The following is a 22,647-nucleotide window of genomic DNA, read 5'->3' as shown; positions in this document are numbered from 1 at the left end:
ATTTTGAACACATCAAAGGTTTAAATAAATACTATTTTTTGGACTAATTAAAGGTTTTTTAACGAAAAAAAGTAGTTCTGATATTTAATTATAAATGTAGTTACTAAGCAATCGACATATAGCATAAAAACAAGACAGTACTGTGGGATATTCATGAAATGTAATACATTTTAAAATAGTGAGTATTTTATGGTAATTTTTAAATAACTACAGCATATTAATATTTACCTTCATTGGTTGACAAGCATCTAATGCAGCAACACCTAAACTTCTTAATAAAACAATAGGAGTGAATTCAGTCTTATATATACGGTTCAAAGCGTCTATGGCAAACATTTTCGGTACAACATGCCTTTGTCTCTTAGTCTCATACTCCAAAAGATAGTTTATATCTTCTATAACATAAATTTAAAAAAAATTTAAATTCAAAAATTCTTCATAAATTTGTTTAATCAACAAAGATGGAAAAAATTATAATAAAATTACATTAATTAGAAATTATTTTACATCAAACATACATATTCCTTTTCACTCCGAATTGGAGCATAGGAATTCTATCATAGCTTTCCATCTCACTCTATTTGTGGCCAGATATTTTGTCTTTCTCCATGTCTTTCCTATTGTTTTCAATTCGTTTACAATCGTCCTGCGCCAAGTATTTTTAGGTCTTCCTCTTTTTCTCTTGACCTGAGGGTTCCAATCAAAAACTATGTTGTTACTTCAAATTTTTCAGTTTTACGTAGAACATGACCAATCCATTTCCATTTATGCTTTTTAAAGAAATTATTTTAAGGAACTTTTAAAGTGACTTAAGTTAGTTAAAAAATAATTTTTCACAATTATTTATTAGCTGTTCATCCCTTCACTGGGTTAATAAAATGAGTACCAAGCATGCTTGGGAATGACAGTAGGCCCTCCATGAACTGTTGCACCACTGAGTTTAGTGGTATCTAAACCCTTCCATTCCAAAAAAGATTGCACATTCTCACTTTAAAATGTTGGAAAGGAAGAGACTGTATTATATGCAATGAAAAGCTAGTGAAAAAATGGTAAAGAATTAAAAATCCAGATTGTTGCATTTGTCCAAAATAAAAAAGCATATATCCGTGGATAAATCACTGCAAAAATTTGATAATGTAGAATTGTTAATTGAGTATACAATTGTTTTTCATAAATTAAATAAATTCCCCAAAACGTTTGAAGCTTGCGAGTAAAACTAAATGTCTGAACCACATATATAATTAGTGGATGGCCCTTGATCCCTAATTTTGCATGATCAAATTTTGAAATTTTTCCTAGATAACAATTTTTCTCAGATTAAGATAAAATAATGTAGTATCAAAATCTAAATCTTCCAATTCTTGAAGTCGATTATTTTTAAATTTGCATTCATAGAGAAGGGGATGTTCTAAACATAACATAAAATCAGGAACATCAGGATGAAAAACTAAATATCGAGAAAAAATCTTTTGCAAACAGGGAAATCAGCGAGAAAAACACAAAAAGCTATGAAACCTGAGTTTGTCAAACTAACAGAAGCAATCAGTAATAGATACATTATAAAACAGCTTCAGATTATTTAAAAGAATGTTGACAAACAAAATTAGTTAAGAAAGAAGAATTTGATAAAGAAATATAAAAATCAAAAATAAAATTACCCAAAGTACTTCCATCATACACAAGTTTTTCAAGGCATTCTGTGAGGCATTTTACATCACCAAAGCCTAAATTGACTCCTTGTCCAGCTAACGGATGTACACGATGAGCAGAATCGCTATATTGAATTAGTCAAAAGGTTAAAAGAGTTAGTTTAAACCTTATCAATTTATACAATTTTATTGCTTAACAAATGAGATCAAAATTTAACCATGCATGTTTTTTGTTTGTCAAAATCTAACAATAAAAAAGCATCAAAAACATAAAATTGTTTAAAAGACATGCTGCTGGATGCCGATTCATTTGAACCATGAATTAAGATTTTTTTTTAAAAATACAATTTGCTGCATTTGCTAGAAAACCAGCGCCATTGTCTCACCAAGTTGCAAAATTAGTTACTATGTTTATCAATGGATGGCACTGATAGCTAAGAAAAACAGTAAAACAAGGATTTCTGCTGAATGGCAGACAACTTAAATTGAGTTGAAAACTGATTTGATTGTTTTATTTACTTTTTATACTTTTTCTTCATCAGAAACGCCACCTGTTGATAAACATTGTAACTGATTTTGTATCATGCTGAAGAAAAAATCTGGTTTCTTTAGCAGAAAACAGCAAACTATACTTTTCTATCTACTCCCATATTTTATAAATTAATTTTTGAAATCATCTGTCCTTTTTGAGACATTTAGTATTTTAATAGTAGTATACGTAAAAAATTATTTTTATATACTAACCCTATCAGAACAACTCTGGGAGCAACATATTTCGTAGAGTGACCAAGACCCAAAGGAAAAGCTGCTCGACTATTTGACTCCACAGATAATATGCTAGGGGGAAGTTGACGTGTTGACCCATATCCTAACAATTTAATTAATATATAAGAATAAAAAGCATAAATACGAAATTACTTATAAATAATAAGTTTGATTAATTGTGTTTTGAGAAAAATATTTTAATGTATTTCACAGACTACAGAAAATTTAATTTCAAATACCACAAAAGTAAACTAAAATATACTATAGATTTAAACTATTTACAAATCAAAAGTCTTAACAAATTAAGGTAACTAGAATAAATTAAATGTTTAAATGTTAAATAGATTGATTTTTTTTAAATAAATTAACTTGAATTCAATTAAAATAAAATTCTTTTGTTAACTTATAAAAAACAGCACTTTAAAGTCAGACATACTGCAGTAGTTTTGGAAGAAAACAAAAGTATAATAACATAAACTTAAGAGCCAATCTGAGGATTTAATATTATGTTTAAAACAATAATTTAGTAAAAATTCATTTAATCAAAACTAAATATTTTTATTAACGTATTTCACTCATTTCAATTGCAAAATGCAACAAAAAAAATTTTTGAAAAATTCCTTTGTTGAAAAATTGACCTTTTAGTTCACTATTATAAAAATTCTGCGATTAGTGAATTACAATTAAAACTAAACAATGGTAAATAAACTGTACAAAGAGATTAATTTAAATTTTTAGAATAACTAATATTCCCCATAAAAGATTTTATTTTATCTTATAAAAATAGTAAATAAGCGTATGACCCTCGATTCATCCTTATAAAATTTCATGTTTGGGAAAAATTAATGATCCAAACTTTTTTTTCCTATGGATGATTCCTTAATTCAACACATAAAATTTTTACCATTTTGAAATTGTTATTTAAATCTATTTACAGTAGGGAACCGATTATCCGGAACGGTCGGGACCATCGCTATTCCGGATAACTGATTTTTTCGGTTTTCTGAATCGCTACAAAAAGCCGTTTTTTTTTATTGTTAAACCCAACTAAAAAAAAAANTAACAATTTAATTAATATATAAGAATAAAAAGCATAAATACGAAATTACTTATAAATAATAAGTTTGATTAATTGTGTTTGACAGATTGAATGAATTTTACAGACTACTGAAAATTTAAATTCAAATACGACAAAAGTGAACTAAAATATACTATAGAGCAGTGACTCTCAACCAATGTGCCGCGGCACTTTTGTGTGCGGCCAAACTCTTAAAATGTGCTGCCAAATATTAGAACTGATACAGTAAAAATGATGATACTTTTTCTTATTATGAGTAAAGTTTAAATTAAAGAAAAGTGTATATAATATTATATATATATCTATACTTTTTCTAATTTTTCCACGATTTAACAGTGCGAACATCTTTGTTGGCGATTGTCTTGTCTCTGACAATCTTAAAATAAGATGGAAGTGTTTAAATTGTATATGACACACAATTTTAAAAAATTTTGTATGAGCTAATCATCAGAGTGAGCTATGCAATTAATAAACAAATTAACAAAGGATAACTAACAAAAACAACAATAAATAATTAGCAAAACAATCAATAATTAGCAAAAATACTAGTTAACAAGAAATCACAAAAAAATAACAGTTAATGTAAAAAAAAACTAACAATTAATAACAATAGAAAACAAGCTAACAATTAATAACAAGCAAAAAAATAAATAACTGTTACTAACTAATAAAAAATTGATCGAAAGAAATAATTAATCCCGTAATAAATGTGCTTTTGTAGTACATATTATTTAATTTCACATTCAAAATTATTATCACAAACTATTTAACACAGTGTAAAATAAGTAATTAAACAACTTTTAATCTAATTTTTTTCATTGTGTGCCGTCAAATTTCGAAATCGTTAAAATTGTGTCGCAACAAAAAAAAGGTTGAGAATCACTGCTATAGAGTTAAACTATGTACAAATCAAAAGTCTTAACAAATTAAGGTAACTAGAACAAATTAAATGTTAAATAGATTGATTTTTTTAAATAAATTAATTTGAATTCAATTAAAATAACAAATTTTTGTTTAACTCATAAAAAACAGCACTTTTAAGTCAGACATACTGCAGTAGTTTTGGAAGAAAACAAAAGTATAATAACATAAACTTAAGAAACAAGTTTTCTAAACTTTAAATTATACAATGTTAGTTACAAATGATACTACTATAATAACAATTACAGTATAATGAAATTTTCCTATTAAATGAAATATAAATTGAGTTAATAATTCTAGAAACATATTCAATAATTTCACTTTAAATTTATCACTTTTATGTCATTACTTTCTGAACTGATGTTCCAGAATAATTTTTAACTAAGAGCAATCTGAGGATTTAATATTATTTTTAAAACAATAATTTAGTAAAAATTCATTTAATCAGTACTAAATATTTTTATTAACGTATTTCACTAACTTCAATTGCAAAATGCAACAAAAAAATTTTTTTTTGAAAAATTCATTTGTGTATGATCTTTTAGTTCACTATTATAAATATTCAGTGATTATTGAATTGCAATTAAAACTAAATAATGGTAAATAAACTGTACAAAGAGATTAATTAAAATTTTAAGAATAACTAATATTCCCCATAAAAGATTTCATTTCATCATATAAAAATAGTAAATAAGCGTATGACCTTAAATTCATCCTTATAAAAATTCATGTTAGGAAAAATTAATGATCCAAACTTTTTTTTCCTATTAATGTTTTTTTCAATTAATAGATAGTCCCTTAATTCAACACATGAAATTTTTACCATTTTGAAATTGCTATTTAAATCTATTTATTATAAAGTGGAAAAAGCTGCTTTTCCCGGATTTGTAGAATATAATTACATCAGTTTAATTTCCAATCAAATGTAGATTAATAACTTCAGGACCATGATCACACAAATGTAATCATTTGATTCTCCCTTTGTGGTTCAAATCCATAGTATAATATATGAAATGAACCTTTTTGATACTATTGCCTCAAGATCACACGGACGTGATCTCAATTCAGTATTGTCATATTAAATCTTGTATTATTAGGTATACATATCCTTTAGTATGCATTAGAGCATGCAGGCTTGGGAAAACGGTTTTTTTTTTTAAATTGTGCTTATCCTGAAGCGGTTAATAGAGATAATAAAGAAAGATGTAATTAGCAAATAAAGAATAAAAAACAAAAATCTTTGGAACAAATATTTAAGAAAATAATCTCATAAATGCTAACTTAAATATGTGCCATTAGGCAAATACATATTAGGAATCTTTAATTTTTCAAAGCATCAGCTAAATTTTTTTTCCTTTATTGAATAGTATTTTTTAAATACCTTATTTATCTTACTTTCACCAATTCGGATAAAATGTTGATAAAAAAACATATATGGAACAACTTCGCTTTCATAAATTACATAAAATTATTTCTTATAAATAAAAAAAAACACATTTAACCTAAAAAAAAATTTTATTACTAATATTTTAAAGTAATTTTAAGTTACAAATTCTTTCAATTACCTGGCGATATAGATGAAATCACATTCTTGAACGTAGACATTGCGGACTCCACAATCGCATTTTTACCTTCTTCCTTCCACTAAAATAAACAACAAAAAATAATAATATACAGAGTGTTTGGTAAAATCAGATTTCAATATTTATTTTTAAACTCGTTATCAAAAATGAAAACAATAGGACACTCAAGTGAAATTACTAATCAATATTTAAGCGAGAAAAATGAAACATGTAAATAAAATCCAGAGAATCCTTGTAAAGACCAACTACTGCAAAGTAGAAATTTAAATCTTTAAAACTAGTTGGAAGCTGAAATTGGTTTGTAAGTATTTAAACACCATTGAATAAAAGAAATAAATATGATAGTACAACTATTGGTACATAATTTTTTTCAAGACAAGTTTTTATAAGCTAAAATCCAATTTTAGGCTAATTATTTAGCTAATTAAATTTTAGGCTAAAACAAAAAAAAATATAGTTTGTATATATATCCTAATGTTCAGGTTTTCTAAGGTTATTTATCTCATTTTTTTTAAAAATTGAGATAAATAACCTTCTGATTTTTTAAAAATATAATAACTGGAAAATTTTGCAGAATTATCACTGTGAAAAAAGGTGTTATTTTTCAACAAAAATTCATAAATCTTTCTCTATAAATGATGATGAATAATAGTGAAATCTTGTAAGGATGTAAAATTGAGAATCATTTTAATGCATTAGACTCCACAAAAAGAAAATATGCTGGATAGAACTCATTCTACCATCAAGTGCAAATTTCTACATTTGTAAGTAAAGCACTAAATAATTAAATAGAAATAAAATAAATTTATGATTTGATTGGTGCTAGAAAAATAACACTCTTAAAAATTTCTTTAAAACATAAGATAGAAAAAGAATTAATATTTCAAAGAGCTTACTAAAGCTGAATTTAGAGCATCTACAAATTGCTCTTCTGGCATTTCAAGAAGCTTGTCACACATGGGCAAAGAAACAGTCCATACCAAAGAACATAAATCGTCTGTCAGCTAAATATCAGAAATGAATCAGTAAGTTACTTTGTATTCTTATAAAATTTGTAAAATATGTTTATTCATTATTGTTCTTCAACAGGAATATGAAGTTTTAAAAAAAGAAAGAAAATCATATTAATAAAATCTGTTGTCCAATTTAAGAATATCACACGTCACAAATAAATAATCGAATGTTACAGATAGTCATCAATTAAGTAAATGAATTGGCACTGAAATCTTGTCTATTTACGTCACCGTTGTCGGGACTTGTAGCAAAGATTCAGCATATCATAGAAAACTATATCATATAATTTCCAGTACAGAATTGTCATTTTGCTGGAAACGATATTCACTTAACATTATAACTTTAATGTACCTTTTGTACATTAAAAATATTTTTTTTTAAATAATTCCCTTCAAATTCAAAAATGCTTTGATCATTACACACATAAATGAAATAAAAATAATCCATGAATGGCAAATTGAAAAAATTGTTATGAAATAGTTCTATGATTATAATTCAAATAGTTTCTGGGTGTTTTTCCTTCTGCTAAGAAAAGGCTTGAGAGAAAAATGTACCTTAGAAGAACCCATTTTAAAATTATTTTTTTATTACTTCATAGTACACTTCATCATAATGAAACTATGTTTTTTTCAACATTTATTAAAACAACATATCTGAGATTAAATTTAAAGAGTAGATCAAATTTACATCAACATTTAGATGAAATTAAATTGGAGATCATATCACACACATAAAATAATAAAAATTTAAATCAATTTATTGCTTTTAAATAAATAAATATTTTAGAGTTTTCATTTTGTGTAAAATTTTAAATTTAAAAGAGAATTAAGAGTTTCCGCTTCGGCTTTATATGTTGTGTGATTAGTAATTTTTAATATTTCAACAGTGATTTTGTAGAGCAATATAAACAAAATATTGTTTTTTCTAATTCTTATTTAATGTAAAAGTTATAGTCAAATATTTTTATATATGCCACAAAAATTCCTAAGAATTATGAATGATTATTTAAACGAATTTCGAATGCAATAAACATTTTGTTCAGGATTGCTAATAACCAAACCACATCTATGTATCTTATAATTGATATTACACAGCTCCAAATAAAAAATCAAATATAACATAAAATAAAAAAAAATTGCATTCCAAGAAGACATGAAAAGGTGTAGGATAAATTCAGTCTAAGATTAATGTATTTATAATTTTTCTTTCTCTTTTATGTAGGACTTATAAATACACATATTTTAAGCATATAGCAATTTAGGTAAACATGACTGAGTTTGGCTGAAATGTTTCATTTTAAAAAGTTTACTCTTCAAGTCTGTTTAAAAATATAAGAATCATACATAAACATGCAACATGTTAAGAATATTATAGCTAGATTATATCAAAATTATAAAGTAAATTATTGGAAAAGAAAATCAAGCATCTGAGTAAGAATTTAAAAAAATTTTTTTTTTAAAGATGATAATAAAATGAAACGAGGAATAGTGAAAAGGAATTATTATTGCTACTAACTATGAAAACAAAAAAGATTTTATTCAAAGATAGAGTAATCACAAAATAAAACATCAATACTTACTGGTAATAAAGCTATTGGTCCACTTGGCAAAAAGCGTTGCCATGCAACAATATTTTCAGTAGGCTAGCAACAAAAAAAAAAAAAGATTTAAAAGTTAAACATTGAAAAACATATTTGTGAATGATAAAATTTTTTCTTTAGTATTAGATTTCTAATTATCAAATACTAAAAAAAAAAAGTTAAAGAAACATAATAATAAATATTGTGTAAATGTATAGCGTATAAATGTATAATGCATAAATGAATAATGTATAGGGTGTCTATAAAAGAACTCCGGGGTTTTAAAAATTCATATCTCAGTAACTATAAAAGATAGCAAAATTTAGTCGATTTCTCTGAAAAGAGTAGCTCAAAAAGTTTTACTCATACCAATTGGGAATGTTTGTATCAACTGTTGGCGGCGCTGCAGGGCGTTGACCTTGAAATGACGTCGCGAAATTTGAAATGATGGCGACTCCGCAACAAAAGGCTCAATGTGTTATTTGGCTCATAGAAACGAAGTCTTTAGTTACCGTACAAAGAAACTTTTGACGTAACTATGGTGTTAACCCGCCTTCTGACAAAACCATTGGTCAATGGTTCAGTGCATTTAAGGAAACAGGAAGTGTTTTGAAGCAAAAGTCGCCGGGTAGGCCGAGTGTGTCTCAAGAGAAAGTGTTAAAAAAAACTTGAAGTTACTAAGTGTTAAAAAAAACTTGAAAATGTAAGCTTTTCAGTCATGTATAAAACATGTATGCATGTTTTTTATTTCATTAAAATATTTTGCCTCAAAACCCCGGAGTTCTTTTATAGACACCCTGTATAATGCATAAATGAATAATGTATAATGCATAAATGTATAAATAATGTACTTATTGAGTAGATTCCAAGTAAAATATGAAATCTATGACTGTATATGCCTGTTAGGATGCTTTTATTAACAGACTGAATGTTAAAACAAATAAGAGAAGAAAAAAAGGGTTTCAGTTATGTGATTTAACACGCCAGTAAAATTTATTTAATGTCATGGACAAAGACTGTCTTGTCTAAAACAAGTATCGTCGTCACAGACAAGATAAAATGAAGTTTGCTTCTGTTTCAGAAGTGATGATGTTATATGCTGCAGAACCAAAATCGTCATTTGCGCTAATTAAAATGTTCCTTGTCAGAGGGAAAAAGACTTTATTTTTTCCATGTTATCCTAAAGGGAATTATATGTCCAGAATTTCGTAAGTTATTTTGTAATTAAATGATATTTATGAATAATTTCATTTTGTTAATTGAAATTTATTCTATTGAGGTTATTTATTAAATTTTAGGAAATAAATATTTTTTAAACTTAAACTTCAAAAAGAACTGAACTTAGACATAATGTGTCAAAGTTAGCCATTTCATGCATTCGATGCATGAAAAGGCTGATTTGGATTATATATATATTGTTTAAAACTTTTGCTTGTTTACTTAGTTTTAATTCCCATGGCTCCTACTTGATATTGCCCAACACAAAACCAATTCAAAGGGAAAAAAATGGTAACATATTATCAAACATCGGCTATCTTTAAAAAAAAATTTTTATCAAAATATGTAACTATACTATTTGATAAAATAAGTAAAATATGTATTTTAGACATTGCAACTTCTGCTCACTATTTATTTTGCAAACCCAAATTCAAAGTTGTTTTTCAAGATATGAAATACAAAATATGATATACAATTTTAAAAAATCAGCACTACATACTAAAGATAACTATTTTTTACTATGTAAAAATACATACAAGAGTATATCCTAATTATTAAAAACTTTATAAATCTAATGTTATTAAATACTTAATCAATTTGAAATAAAGTAAACATGAGTTAAGGAATGGGGAATAACATTCATAAGGAAATATTACTGAAGCAAACCTGCCAATTCAAAACTTAACTGATAAATAAACTGTCATTTGTCATATTTAATTATCATTTGTATCACCAAAAACTAAACTTAATAAAAATTTAAAAAAAAGAAATTTAATTTTTTTAAATTTTTATAAACTATATTTTCATTTTTAAAATGAAATATAAGCTTTTACTATTATTTTGGTAATCATTTTATGAACAAAATTAACTGCCATAAATGTGTGAATAACGATAATAAAATGAGCAAAAAATTATAACACAATTGAAAATAAAACAATTTAATTTAATGATATTGAAAGTTTATTTCAACAATGATAATAAATAATTTGGCTTTAATTTAGAAATATTGGGATATTTACTTTTATAATATTAATCATTATATAGCCAGTGAGTACCAATTGTACAAAGCTAGAGGAAGAACTAACAATGTTTTTAGTTGAATATGCTATTACATGGTTGGCAGATACTAAATAAATTTCAGAATAGATACAACCTATATTAAATAATTACTTCAGATAATTTTAAGGTTGCGACAATGCCCTTCTGCTCATAGTTCCAACCTATGTAATTAACATTCATCTTCTTCCGAACTAGTGAGTTAACACCATCAGCTCCAATCTATAAAATAAATAATAGAAATAAGTATTAATCAATCAATGTCACACTTAAATTAAATAAATAATTCAAAAATAAATTTATGAAAAATAAAATTCTGTTATAATGACAACTTAAAATAACAAACAGNTCATATAATTTCCAACACAGAATTGTCATTTTGCTGGAAACGATATTCATTTAACATTATAACTTTAATCAGGGTTGCCACAGAAAAAAATGAACAAAATAGTTGCTTTTAGTAGTCTAAAACATGAAAATAGTAGCCAAAAACTAGGAAAATAGTTGCCTAAATAAAAACAAAAATTCATCAAAAATATGACTAAAATTTTGTTAATGACTTAATTGTCATATACCATGATCCATTCAGTCAAGTTGGTGGCAAATATGATAATTTTTATATAAGCGTAAATGTTTGTATATATGAAAAGTGATTACTCAAATTCGAAATTCACGCATCGTAATATAGTATAAAAAAAATTTTCCTTCTTTTTTTTAAAAAAATCATGCAGAATTTCGTAGCAATAATCATTGAAAAGACAATCGACAAATGAAATAGACTTACAATGGAGTCAGTGCAGATTGAACGAATTAAAAAGTGAAGACTCAGATTTGCAATTCAAAATGTTCAACTTTTTTTATTTTTTATGAAGAAAAAAAAGTTCAGTGTGTTCAGAAACTATCTTGTGGGGTGCAAATTTTTCACTCAATTTATGCTTTAAAAAAAAAAATAAATAAAAAAAAATAAATAAATAAAACTTCGCTAGGCGTTTAGAAAAGTCTTCCAATAGTCTCCTTTTCCTGAAAATAGTTGCTTTTTTAGCCTTTTCAGGCAAAAACAGTTGCCATAGTCGCCTTATTCCAAAAATAGTTGCAAATAGTTGCCTGTGGCAACCCTGTTAATGTATCTTTTGTACATTAAAAATATTTTTTTTTTACATAATTCCCTTCAAATTCAAAAATGTTTTGATCATTACACACATAAATTAAATAAAAGTAATCCATGAATGGCAAATTGAAAAAATTGTTATGAAACATAGTTCTATGATCATAATTCAAACAGTTTCTGGGTGTTTTTCCTTCTTCTAAGAAAGGGTTTGAGAGAAAAATGTACATTCAAAGAACCCATTTTAAAATTATTTTTTTTATTACTTCATGGTACACTTCATCATAATGAAACTATGTTTCTTTTAACATTTATTAAAACAGCATATCTGAGATTAAATTTAAAGAGTAGATCCTATTTACATCAACATTTAGATGAAATTAAATTGAGGATCATATCACACGCATAAAATAATAAAAATTTAAAACAATTTATTGCTTTTAAATAAATAAATATTTTAGAGCTTTTATTTTGTTTAAAATTTTAAATTTAAAAGAGAATTAAGAGTTTCCACTTCAGCTTTATATGTTGTGTGATTAGTAATTTTCAATATTTCAACAGTGATTTTGTAGAGCAATATAAACAAAATATTTTTTTTTCTATTTCTTATTTAATGTAAAAGTTAAAGTCAAATATTTTTATATATGCCACATAAATTCCTAAGAATTATGAATGATTATTTAAAAGAATTTTAAATGCAATAAACATATTTTGTTCAGGATTGCTAATAACCAAACCACATCCAGGTATCTTATAATTGATGTTACACAGCTACAAATAAAAAATCAAATATAACATAAAAGAAAAAAAAATTACATTCCAAGAAGACATGAAAAGGTGTAGGATAAATTCAGTCTAACATTACTGTATTTATAATTTTTCTTTATTTTTTATGTAGGCATATATTTTAAGCATACACAAATTTAGGTAAACATGACTGAGTTTGGCTGAAATGTTTCATTTAAAGAAAGTTTACCCTTCAAGCCTGTTTCAAAATCTAAGAATCATACATAAACATGCAACATGTTAAAAATATTATAGCTAGATTATATCAAAATTATGAAGTAAATTATTGGAAAAGCAATCAAGCATCTGAGTAAGAATTTTTTAACATTTTTTTTTAAGGATGATAATAAAATGTGAATAAGAATAGTGAAAAGGAATTATTATTGCTACTAACTATGAAAACAAAAAAGATTTTATGCAAACATAGAGTAATCACAAAATAAAACATCAATACTTACTGGTAATAAAGCTATTGGTCCACTTGGCAAAAAGCGTTGCCACGCAACAATATTTTCAGTAGGCTAGCAAAAGCAAAAAAAAGAAATGTTTAAAAGTTAAACATTGAGAAACATATTTGTGAATGATAAAAATTTTTCTTTAGCATTAGATTTATAATTATCAAATACTAAAAAAAGTTAAAGAAATATAATAATAAATATTGCATAAATGTATAATACATAAATGAATAATGTATAATGCATAAATGAATAATGTATAATGCATAAATGTGTAATGTAATGTATAATGTATAAATAATGTACTTATTGAGTACATTCCAAGTAAAATATGAAATCTATGACTAAATATGCCTGTTAGGATGCTTTTATTAACAGACTGAATGTTAAAACAAATAAGAGGAGAAAAAAAGGGTTTCAGTTATGCTACCTAACACACCAGTATAATTTATTTAATGTCATGGACAAAGACTGTCTTGACTAAAATAAGTACCATCTTCAAAGACAAGATAAAATGAAGTTTGCTTCTGTTTCAGAAGTGCAGAACCAAAATCATAATTTGCGCTAATTAAATGTTCCTTGTCAGAGGGAAAAAGATTTTATTTTCTCCATGTTATCCTAAAGAATTTCTTCCAGAATTTCTTAAGTTATTTAGTAATTAATTGATATTTATGAATAATTTCCATTTCATTTTGTTAATTGAAATTTATTCTATTGAGATTATTTATTAAATTTTAAGGTTGTAAAATTTTTTTATCAAAATATGTAACTATACGATTTGATAAAATAAGTAAAATATGCATTTTAGACATTGCAATTTCTGCTCACTATTTATTTTACAAACCCAAGTTCAAAGTTGTTTTTCAAGATATGAAATACAAGATATGATATACAATTTAAAAAAATCAGCACTATATACTAAAGATAACTATTTTTTACTATGTAAAAGTACATACAAGAGTACATCCTAATTATTAAAAACTTTATAAATCTAATGTTATTAAATACTTAATCAATCTTAAATAAAGTAAAACTTGAGTTAAGGAATGAGGAATAACATTTATAAGGAAATATTACTTAAGAAAACCTGTCTATTCAAAACTTAACTGATTAATAAACTGTCATTTGTCATATTTAATTATCATTTGTAACACCAAAAACTAAACTTAATAAAAATTTTAAAAAAGAATTTTTTATTTTATATTTTTATAAACTATATTTTTATTTTTAAAATGAAATATAAGCTTTTACTATTACTTTGGCAAAAATTTTAGGAGCAAAATTAGCTGCCATAAATATGAATAATGATAATAAAATGGGCAAAAAATAATAAAACAATTGATAATAAAACAACTTAATTTAGTAATATTGAAAGTTTATTTCAACAATGATAATAAATAATTTGGCTTTAATTTAGAAATATTGGGATATTTACTTTTATAACATTAATCATTATGTAGCTAGTGAGTACTAATTGTACAAACTTAGAGGGAAAACTAACAATATTTTTAATTAAATATGCTATTACATGGTATGCAGATATTAAATAAATTTCAGAATCGATACAACATATATTAAATTATTACTTCAGATAATTTTAAGGTTGCGACGATGCCCTTCTGCTCATAGTTCCAACCTATGTAATTAACATTCATCTTCTTCCGAACTAGTGAGTTAACACCATCAGCTCCAATCTATAAAATAAATAATAGAAATAAGTATTAATCAATCAATGTCACACTTAAATCAAATAAATAATTCAAAAATAAATTTATGAAAAATGAAATTCTGTTATAATGACAACTTAAAATAGCAAATAGAACTGTTGTTATAGTAAACTTGTTATTAACAAACATGCATATTTAATGTTAAAGCAGCAATAAAAAAATTAAAAGATGACATTGAAAATTTTACTTTTTTCCCTTTTATTTTGAACAACTGTTTTGACTTAAAATATAGATCAAGAGTAGACTGTTTTTGCCTATAGATTGTAAAAGACATAGGAAGCTTTTACAAGATGCAAGAAAAAAATGAAGTGATAAGCAATTGTTTTTGACTTCAATAATAACACTGAATATTAATTTCAATAGGATGCTGTTAAAAAGGTAAATAAGGGACATTGATTATATGTGGTCAGCAAACAAACTCATTTTATTGAAGAGTGTTGCAGAAATTTTAAAGATAGACAAACTTTGTAAAGAAAAAAAAATGGCTGGTGGTTTCTCACACATAACTTTATAAACATAAACATGAATTGATGTCCGTTTTTCTCTTTTCTGTAACAATACTAAAAATGAAAAAAAATCAACTTTGCCCTTTTTTGTACGATGCTGCTCACTTAAACGGTAGGGGAAAAAATGGATCTTCTTAAAAAAATTGCTATAATGGGTGGCTAGTAACTTTCAGCTTGTCATAAACATAAAATTTATCTACTTCTAATATTAGAATTTTGATGGTGACTATAATAGTGGATGTTTCATAATATGTCAACCAAACAAGCAGAAACCAAACTTACCAGCGTGTAGCAAAATGTGGTTTAGGTTTAAAAGTAAAATACTAATTTAACAATTAACAAAATTCGTGAAGAAGCAAAATCTTTAAAGTTGTGCTTATAGCTTGAATCGAATAAAATAAAATTAAAAAATATATATTTGTTCGAAAAAAATTGAAGCAAGTAACATGACTTTTTTTTCTTTCCTTAGCATGGAGAAGATACAAATTGATTGGAATTATTTAGACAAAAGCTTATCACCCAGTAGAAAGGAATTAAATTACATTAAAAAGAATAAAGGGTAATATTTGCTGTTTACTCAAAGCTTTAAGTGATAAAGAAATTTGTTAGTTACATGCTTGCAATACTCAATTATACAAATAAAATGTTACTGTTATAAGTATAACAAAATTGATAACAAATTAACTAAAAAATTACAAAGAATAATAAAGTGATATTAGCAAAATATCATGCCTTTGTATAATAAGGATCTTCTACACTTTACAAAAAAATATTTTATTTCTTTACTGTCCAAATAAATACTTAATATATGCATAATACTAAATATTTATATTGCATTCCATTGTTTAAGACATTTTCATGATAAAATAATACCTTTTTGTGAATAATATGCCCTATTTATAGCTGCTGAAAATTTGTGACTGTAGACCTCTGTATTGAAAAGTGTTTACAAAAGAAATATATCCAATAAGAACTTAAAGTAATAAGAATTATATCCAATAAGTAAATAATAATATCCAACAGCAACTCTCAATCTGCTAAATAAACTAGACAATTAACTTTTTAAAATGTTTACCAGAAGTTTTGTCTTGAGTGAGATTCCATCATTTAGGTTGACAGTCACCAAATCATCCTTTTTAACGGGAAGAGTGTAATCTTCAGCCTTAACTCCTCGTAAAACATGAACATGATCAGACAGATTATCAAGTGTAGATGAGAGAGCATTAAGAATGACATCGTTTTCTACAATGTAGGCAATATCATCCTGAAGGAATTCTTGCTGAATTGAAATTCTAGCATCTGAACAAGCCTCCCAAACCTATAATATTAGTGAAGAAATACACAAAATGTTTCACACAGTAAAATGATTAGTAAAAAACAGGAGTTTTAAAAGTGATGTTTGAAACATTTTAATAGTGCAATAATTTACTCTACATCAAGTATGCACAACCTTTTTTTTTCATAGTGAGCCACATAAAGTGAAAAATGCCATGTTTCGGACCAACTTGAGTAAGTTATAACTGTATCGTAAAAATGCAAGGTTTATTTAAATCCCAATTGAAAGTACAGTAAACTCCTTTACAGTAAGTCCGCGCTTCACTTTTTTTTTTGTTACACAACATAGCATTTAGAATTGAAAATAAATAAATTCAAAGAGATTAAACTATTTCAAGAGTTTTGATAAAAAAATTACTTCCTAACATTCATGTTCGTAGCCCAGGTGTTGACAATTAATCAAATAATGGGCCTACATTTAACTATTGCAGCTTCAAGTGCAGTAATAACCAGCATTGAAAGGGGGGAAATGGTGAGGCATGTATAAAGAGAAAGACAGCGTGAGCCGTGAGTTACAGCAGTCGAACAGCAAATACAGGACAAAGTTCAAATCTCATTGAATAGATTCGGAACCCATAAAAGAAGTTTCTTCTCCTGGACTGTATTATTATTTATTAAAACAATGATATTGATAGCAATAAAAGAAATTTTTTTTTTCGGTCTTGCCTTCATATGTTGAATTGGAATGAATTATCCTCACTTATTTATTTAGTCAATATGTAACACATTCAACGAACTCTTATTAATTATAAAATTGATAACTAACAAATGAGAGTGGTCGCCACACAACACTTATACCAATGAAAGAAAAAAAAGAAGCATAGCCTTGAATAAGTTATGGGCCATATTCATGATTTCAGAATTGTTGTCAGCTGTTTATTTTTAGTTTTGTCAATGATAAGAGTATCTAAAAATTTAATAAGAACTATTTTACGAGTTTCAAACACTGTTTTGCGCTTTCTTTTTTTCAATAGTGTATGAACTCCCGAGTTAAAAGTCTGTTGTTCCAGTTTTCTTTTAGCTTCCTGCCTTTCCAACACCAAGAAGCAAAAAAAGTTGATACTTCAACTACCACTAAAATATTAGTAATAGCGATCAAAGCCATAATAGTGAATATATTTAGTAGTAAAAATGTGAATAGCAATAAGTATATTTACTCAGTTATCAAAATTTTTTTTGGAAAATCATGAATTGTAAATGATTCGCTAGAATTCAGTAATATTCTTTAGAAAATGAGATTTAATTTATTATTTTCAGAAGTGATAGCAAACAAAACGTATGAAAAGTTTTCGACTAATCTCATTGAATAGATTCGGAGTGTATATTTAGAATTCAATAAATAAAAATAATAAATATTTTATGAAAAACTTCATTAAGTAAGTCTAATTTAAAATATTTGCAACATTTTGTTCCTTCCAGAATTTTTGAGAACCAACAGAGTTATTAACTTCATTTTAAGCTTAAAATTTTAAAATAATAAATTTACATACCACCATCTTTTTTACTTCTTTCATTCGCAAATTACAAATTGTTTCCCATGCTTTGAAACCTATACATAAGGAAAAAAAGTTTAAACATTTTTGAAACTTAAATAACAATGAAATAAATTCCACACATTATACTTTAAACGAATATAAAGCAAAAGAAATTAAAATGTAAAACTTTAAGAATAAAACATCCTTGAAGTTAGTGTTTAAGTAAAAAAAAAATTATAGTTTTGATATGATATTAAGTACAATTTTACAAAAACATAAAAAATTTCGTGACATAGGTGTATATATTTTTCATTTTATGCTTTGTGAAACAACTTCATATTGAAATTTAGCTTTTGATCACTGATAAGAATTCATAACAATGATAATTTAATAAAAAGAAATTTTAATGATGTATAATATTTTAAAGACTGTTTTTAAATATATAGAAACAAAACTGAGTTCTTTTAATTATTTATTTAGTCTATTATTTATTTAACAACTTGAAATATTTTCAATGAATAAGTGTAAAAAATTTAAAGTTAGAAAAAAGAAGTGGCAAAAGTGAATTACTAAAAAAAAATGAAAAAACACTAAACAATTTCTAACAAAATTATTTTTTAATTATTATTTTTTTAACAAATCATTATACTTTGACAGTATGCAAAATATCAAAATTTTTCTTTAATGTCAAATAATTATACAATAAATTATAAATTAGGCTTATCACCAATTTAAGTACTTCATAAAAATTGTTAACGATAATTTACAGTAGAATAACAATTAAGAGCCACCTTAAAATTTTAACAAAAAATGTGCTTTTTATAGACAGGTGGTTTAATAGTACTTATTGTAAAATACTAACTACTATTATGTACTAATACTAATTATCTTGTTAAATACTAACTAGTAAAATTACATGTCTGATATATTGTAAATCAAATAAATGCGCTTTTTATTTATTTGTTTTTAATGAAAATATCAGCACGATCATAACTTGTGCAATTGATGAACAATTAACAAATAAAATTAAGATAAATGAAAAATCAATAGCAAATTCAACATATTTATGAATCCAGAAAAATTCTATATCAATAACAATTTTTAAAAATGCAAAATTTTTAAAAATGATTTTTATTACTATTTCAATGGTGATGTGGTTAAAATTTTATTATGGCTTTAATATAATTATATTAAAATTAAATATGTTCTGTAAGAATAATTTAAGCAAAAGATAGTAAATAATATAGATAAGAAAGCTAACAAGAAAAGTTTCAGAAAAACTAATTAAATTCAATTACTGAATTTGTATTATAAAAACACAAAATTAGAATAAGAATTAAAATAAATATATAATAAATACCTTCAAATAGTTCCTTTGTGCTATTATTTAAAGCAGTTACTCTATTGGAATACCTATTTGGATCAATAGGGTAATGGCTCTTAGGACTTGATTCCAGCAATAATATCTTCTGTTCGGCCAGTATAGATGAGCTACCTATAATATATAATTTTAAAACATTATTAATTGCCACAAAGAAATATGGTAAGATTTATATTTTTGATACAGAAAATTTCTGAATACAAATGTAGCAAGAAAAAATTTTACTTCTATAGTTGGTAGGTAATAATGACATCCTATAAAATAAAAAAAATAACGAAAGAAAGAAAATGAGAGAGAAAAACACACACTTCCTTGATTGATTTTTTTTGCTTTTTTTTAACAGTCACTTTTCACATAATAAGTTGCAATCATTAACTATTTTTTTGAGTGAATTAATTATAATTTGAGGGGCTTGCTTAGATTTATTTGAAAATGCTCAATAATCCAAATGACACTATACTTTCAATAATATATGTTATAAAACTAGACACAGTTTAGCCATTAGGAGACCCTGTGCAAATTTACAATGTGAGATCCCTCCATAATTGTTGTTTCATTACATACTTCTCTTTTATTGTATTATCCAATACCTTTTTGAAAACCAAAGCAGTTGATAACATTTTCAGAAGTTTGCCTTGATCTGAAAAATAACTTTGATGAAAAGTTCAACTAGCTGCTCTGTTAAAAAATTAATATTTTGGCAAATAAAAATAATTCATTATTTTCTAAATATGATTCTGTTTTGTTAACTATAATTTTAAACAGCCCTGTTCAGTTAACTATAATTTTATTATTATATATAGCCAGCGAAAGAAAGGTTAACATCACCAGAAAAAATACAATGTTATAAGGATGTTAATCATACAAAACAAGCTATTTAATTTTCAACAAAAAGTAACAGTTAAAAAGAATGTGAAAGAAGTTATTCGAAATACAGCTCCCACCATCTTATTAAATGGTCTTGCTTCCCTCTAAGCTTATTTGAGATCTAAAAATACCTAATATGATAATAACAACAATGCATAATCATTCATGTTAAAAAAAAAGAAAAGATTCTTCAATAAATGGCAGCATAAGGCAGTAGCACATGAGGGCCTAGAAAAAAAAATATTAAAAAAAAAGTTCGAGAATGGAGTCAACTGGAAAGAAAATATGTATAGCCTTTTAATTTATTCTAAATACAAGAACTGCGAAGAAGCATTTGATTAAGTTTAGTTTTCATGAACAGTTGCACATGGAAATGTCCCCATTTGTATGAGATTTTAATTACAGCAGAAGTCCCCTTGAAACAATTCAGGGATAATTTATTACTAAAGCCCGGATTTTGATGACATTTGCATTTTTTGTCCTTTAGAGCATTTTTTAAGATTAATAGGGCATTTTTTTTTTAAATTTTGGGGCATATTTTTCATTTTAAAGCATTTTTTAAGTTTTTTGTTAATTTTTTTTCCAATTTTTATTATTTTTTGGGGCATTTTTATTACATGAAATTATAATTTGTCTTCACTCAGAAGATGCTGCATCAATTAAGATAGCGCAAAACGTGTTGGCCTCTGATAAAATCGAAGGAAACTTATCATTTATCAAGTCTAACTTTGCTATTGTGTCCTCGACAATTACAAGCTTGGAGAAACAAGAATTGGAACTTTGCGATGCAATAAATTATATTGACGTAGTGAATCAAGTGTTCCAAAAAGCAAGGGGAAAGATAGCACAAAGTGCAGCAGCTAAATTGAACAAAGTTTTGGAGAAGAACACTGGCTTCCAAACAATGAAGAAAATATCTAGGATATTAGCAGGTGAAGTAACATCTTTTCAAATTGAAGACGAATTGATAGTAAGTGAGACCGTCTTTTTCAAGTACGCACCAATAACATCAGTAGACGTTGAAAGAAGCTTCTCCAGGTATAAAAATTTACTTTCAGACAAGAGACGCTCGTTTACATTTCAAAATATCAAAAATCATTTAATAATCCAATGTAATTCTGATATTTAGTAATATTAATTAAAGTTTCTATGCAAAATGAAAATGTTTTGGAGTCAATACATTTTCCTTTTTGTTGTCGTTATTTTAGGATATAAAACATATTTTTCAAACTTTAATGAGCATAGAACAAGTATTGCATTGCTTTATATTTCTTGAAATGACTCAGAATAATTTTAAAGAGTAAAACATTGTTTTAGTTCAATATTTTTACTTTATTTAAACCATGTCAGAAGGCATTTTTAGCGCAATTTTCGCACTTTTTAAGGGCATTAGTTGAGATTTTTTAGGTCATCAAAATCCGGGCTCTATTTATTACTTTTCAGAAAACTTTAACTGTCATACATTATAGTAATTAGCATAAGTTCTTCACTCACAATTTTAAAAAAATGTGTTTTGCAGAAGTATATTCTAAGTCCCTTTTTTTTAAAAAAAGAAAGTTAACATGATGTGAAAAATTAATATATTGTAAATATAAAAACGTTATTAATACCCAATGATGCAGCTAGAGCACATCCAACCATGCCACCACCAGATATAATAATATCCCATTTCGTTTCTGCAGTTTTACTCAAACCTTCAGCTTTATTACTTAAGTACCTTGAATTAAATAAATATGGCTTCACGAATATTAATGATTTACGAAACATGTTCTTCCTGATAATGGAACAACACTTCATTAAAATTTACAAATTGAAAGTACAATACAATTTTGACAAAACAAATTAGGGAATCTCGAAATATTAAAGATACTAAATCATTTTTTAATATATGAGGAAATAAAAAGAAACACGTCTATTGAGTTTCAAGTTCTTATTATGTTCTTTTTTTTAATTATTTCCAATAATTTTTACTTTTGATAATTTGGTATATGAACTTTTAAAAAATCGTCTTGTTTATTTATTAATCCGTGCAAAGAACGTTTCTGGCTACTCGTTTTTGCTTGGATTAAGATACGTTAATTTAGTTTTTTTTAATAATTAACATTACTACTGACAGTGTTTTATCAAGAAAACATTCATGGGAACAA

The 22,647-nt window shown here is 25.6% G+C and overlaps 1 protein-coding gene across 4 annotated transcripts in view; it reads right to left on the bottom strand.

The window, feature by feature from the left end:
• Positions 1-22,645, bottom strand: part of LOC107453780 (ubiquinone biosynthesis protein COQ6, mitochondrial) — a 41,457-nt gene extending 18,812 nt beyond the window's left edge. For all 4 annotated transcript variants that reach the window (XR_011636540.1, XM_071179465.1, XM_071179460.1 and 1 more), the window contains exons 1-11: positions 22,111-22,645; positions 19,613-19,747; positions 18,268-18,326; positions 16,518-16,760; positions 14,796-14,903; positions 13,213-13,275; positions 6,893-7,000; positions 5,979-6,057; positions 2,394-2,517; positions 1,659-1,774; positions 229-395 (exon numbers count right to left, since the gene is read on the bottom strand). Coding sequence is in view for 3 of the 4 variants with exons in the window: in XM_071179465.1 (XP_071035566.1) it covers positions 229-395; positions 1,659-1,774; positions 2,394-2,517; positions 5,979-6,057; positions 6,893-7,000; positions 13,213-13,275; positions 14,796-14,903; positions 16,518-16,760; positions 18,268-18,326; positions 19,613-19,747; positions 22,111-22,297 (1,389 nt within the window). In the remaining variant the exon portion in view is untranslated. The remainder of the gene's footprint in view (positions 1-228; positions 396-1,658; positions 1,775-2,393; positions 2,518-5,978; positions 6,058-6,892; positions 7,001-13,212; positions 13,276-14,795; positions 14,904-16,517; positions 16,761-18,267; positions 18,327-19,612; positions 19,748-22,110) is intronic.
• Between the last annotated feature and the right edge of the window lie 2 nt (positions 22,646-22,647).

Source organism: Parasteatoda tepidariorum, chromosome 1 (assembly GCF_043381705.1).
Source record: "Parasteatoda tepidariorum isolate YZ-2023 chromosome 1, CAS_Ptep_4.0, whole genome shotgun sequence".
NCBI lineage: Eukaryota > Metazoa > Arthropoda > Arachnida > Araneae > Theridiidae > Parasteatoda > Parasteatoda tepidariorum.
The sequence above is the reverse complement of the archived record's forward strand: the minus strand, read 5'-3'. Positions and strand labels throughout refer to the sequence as shown.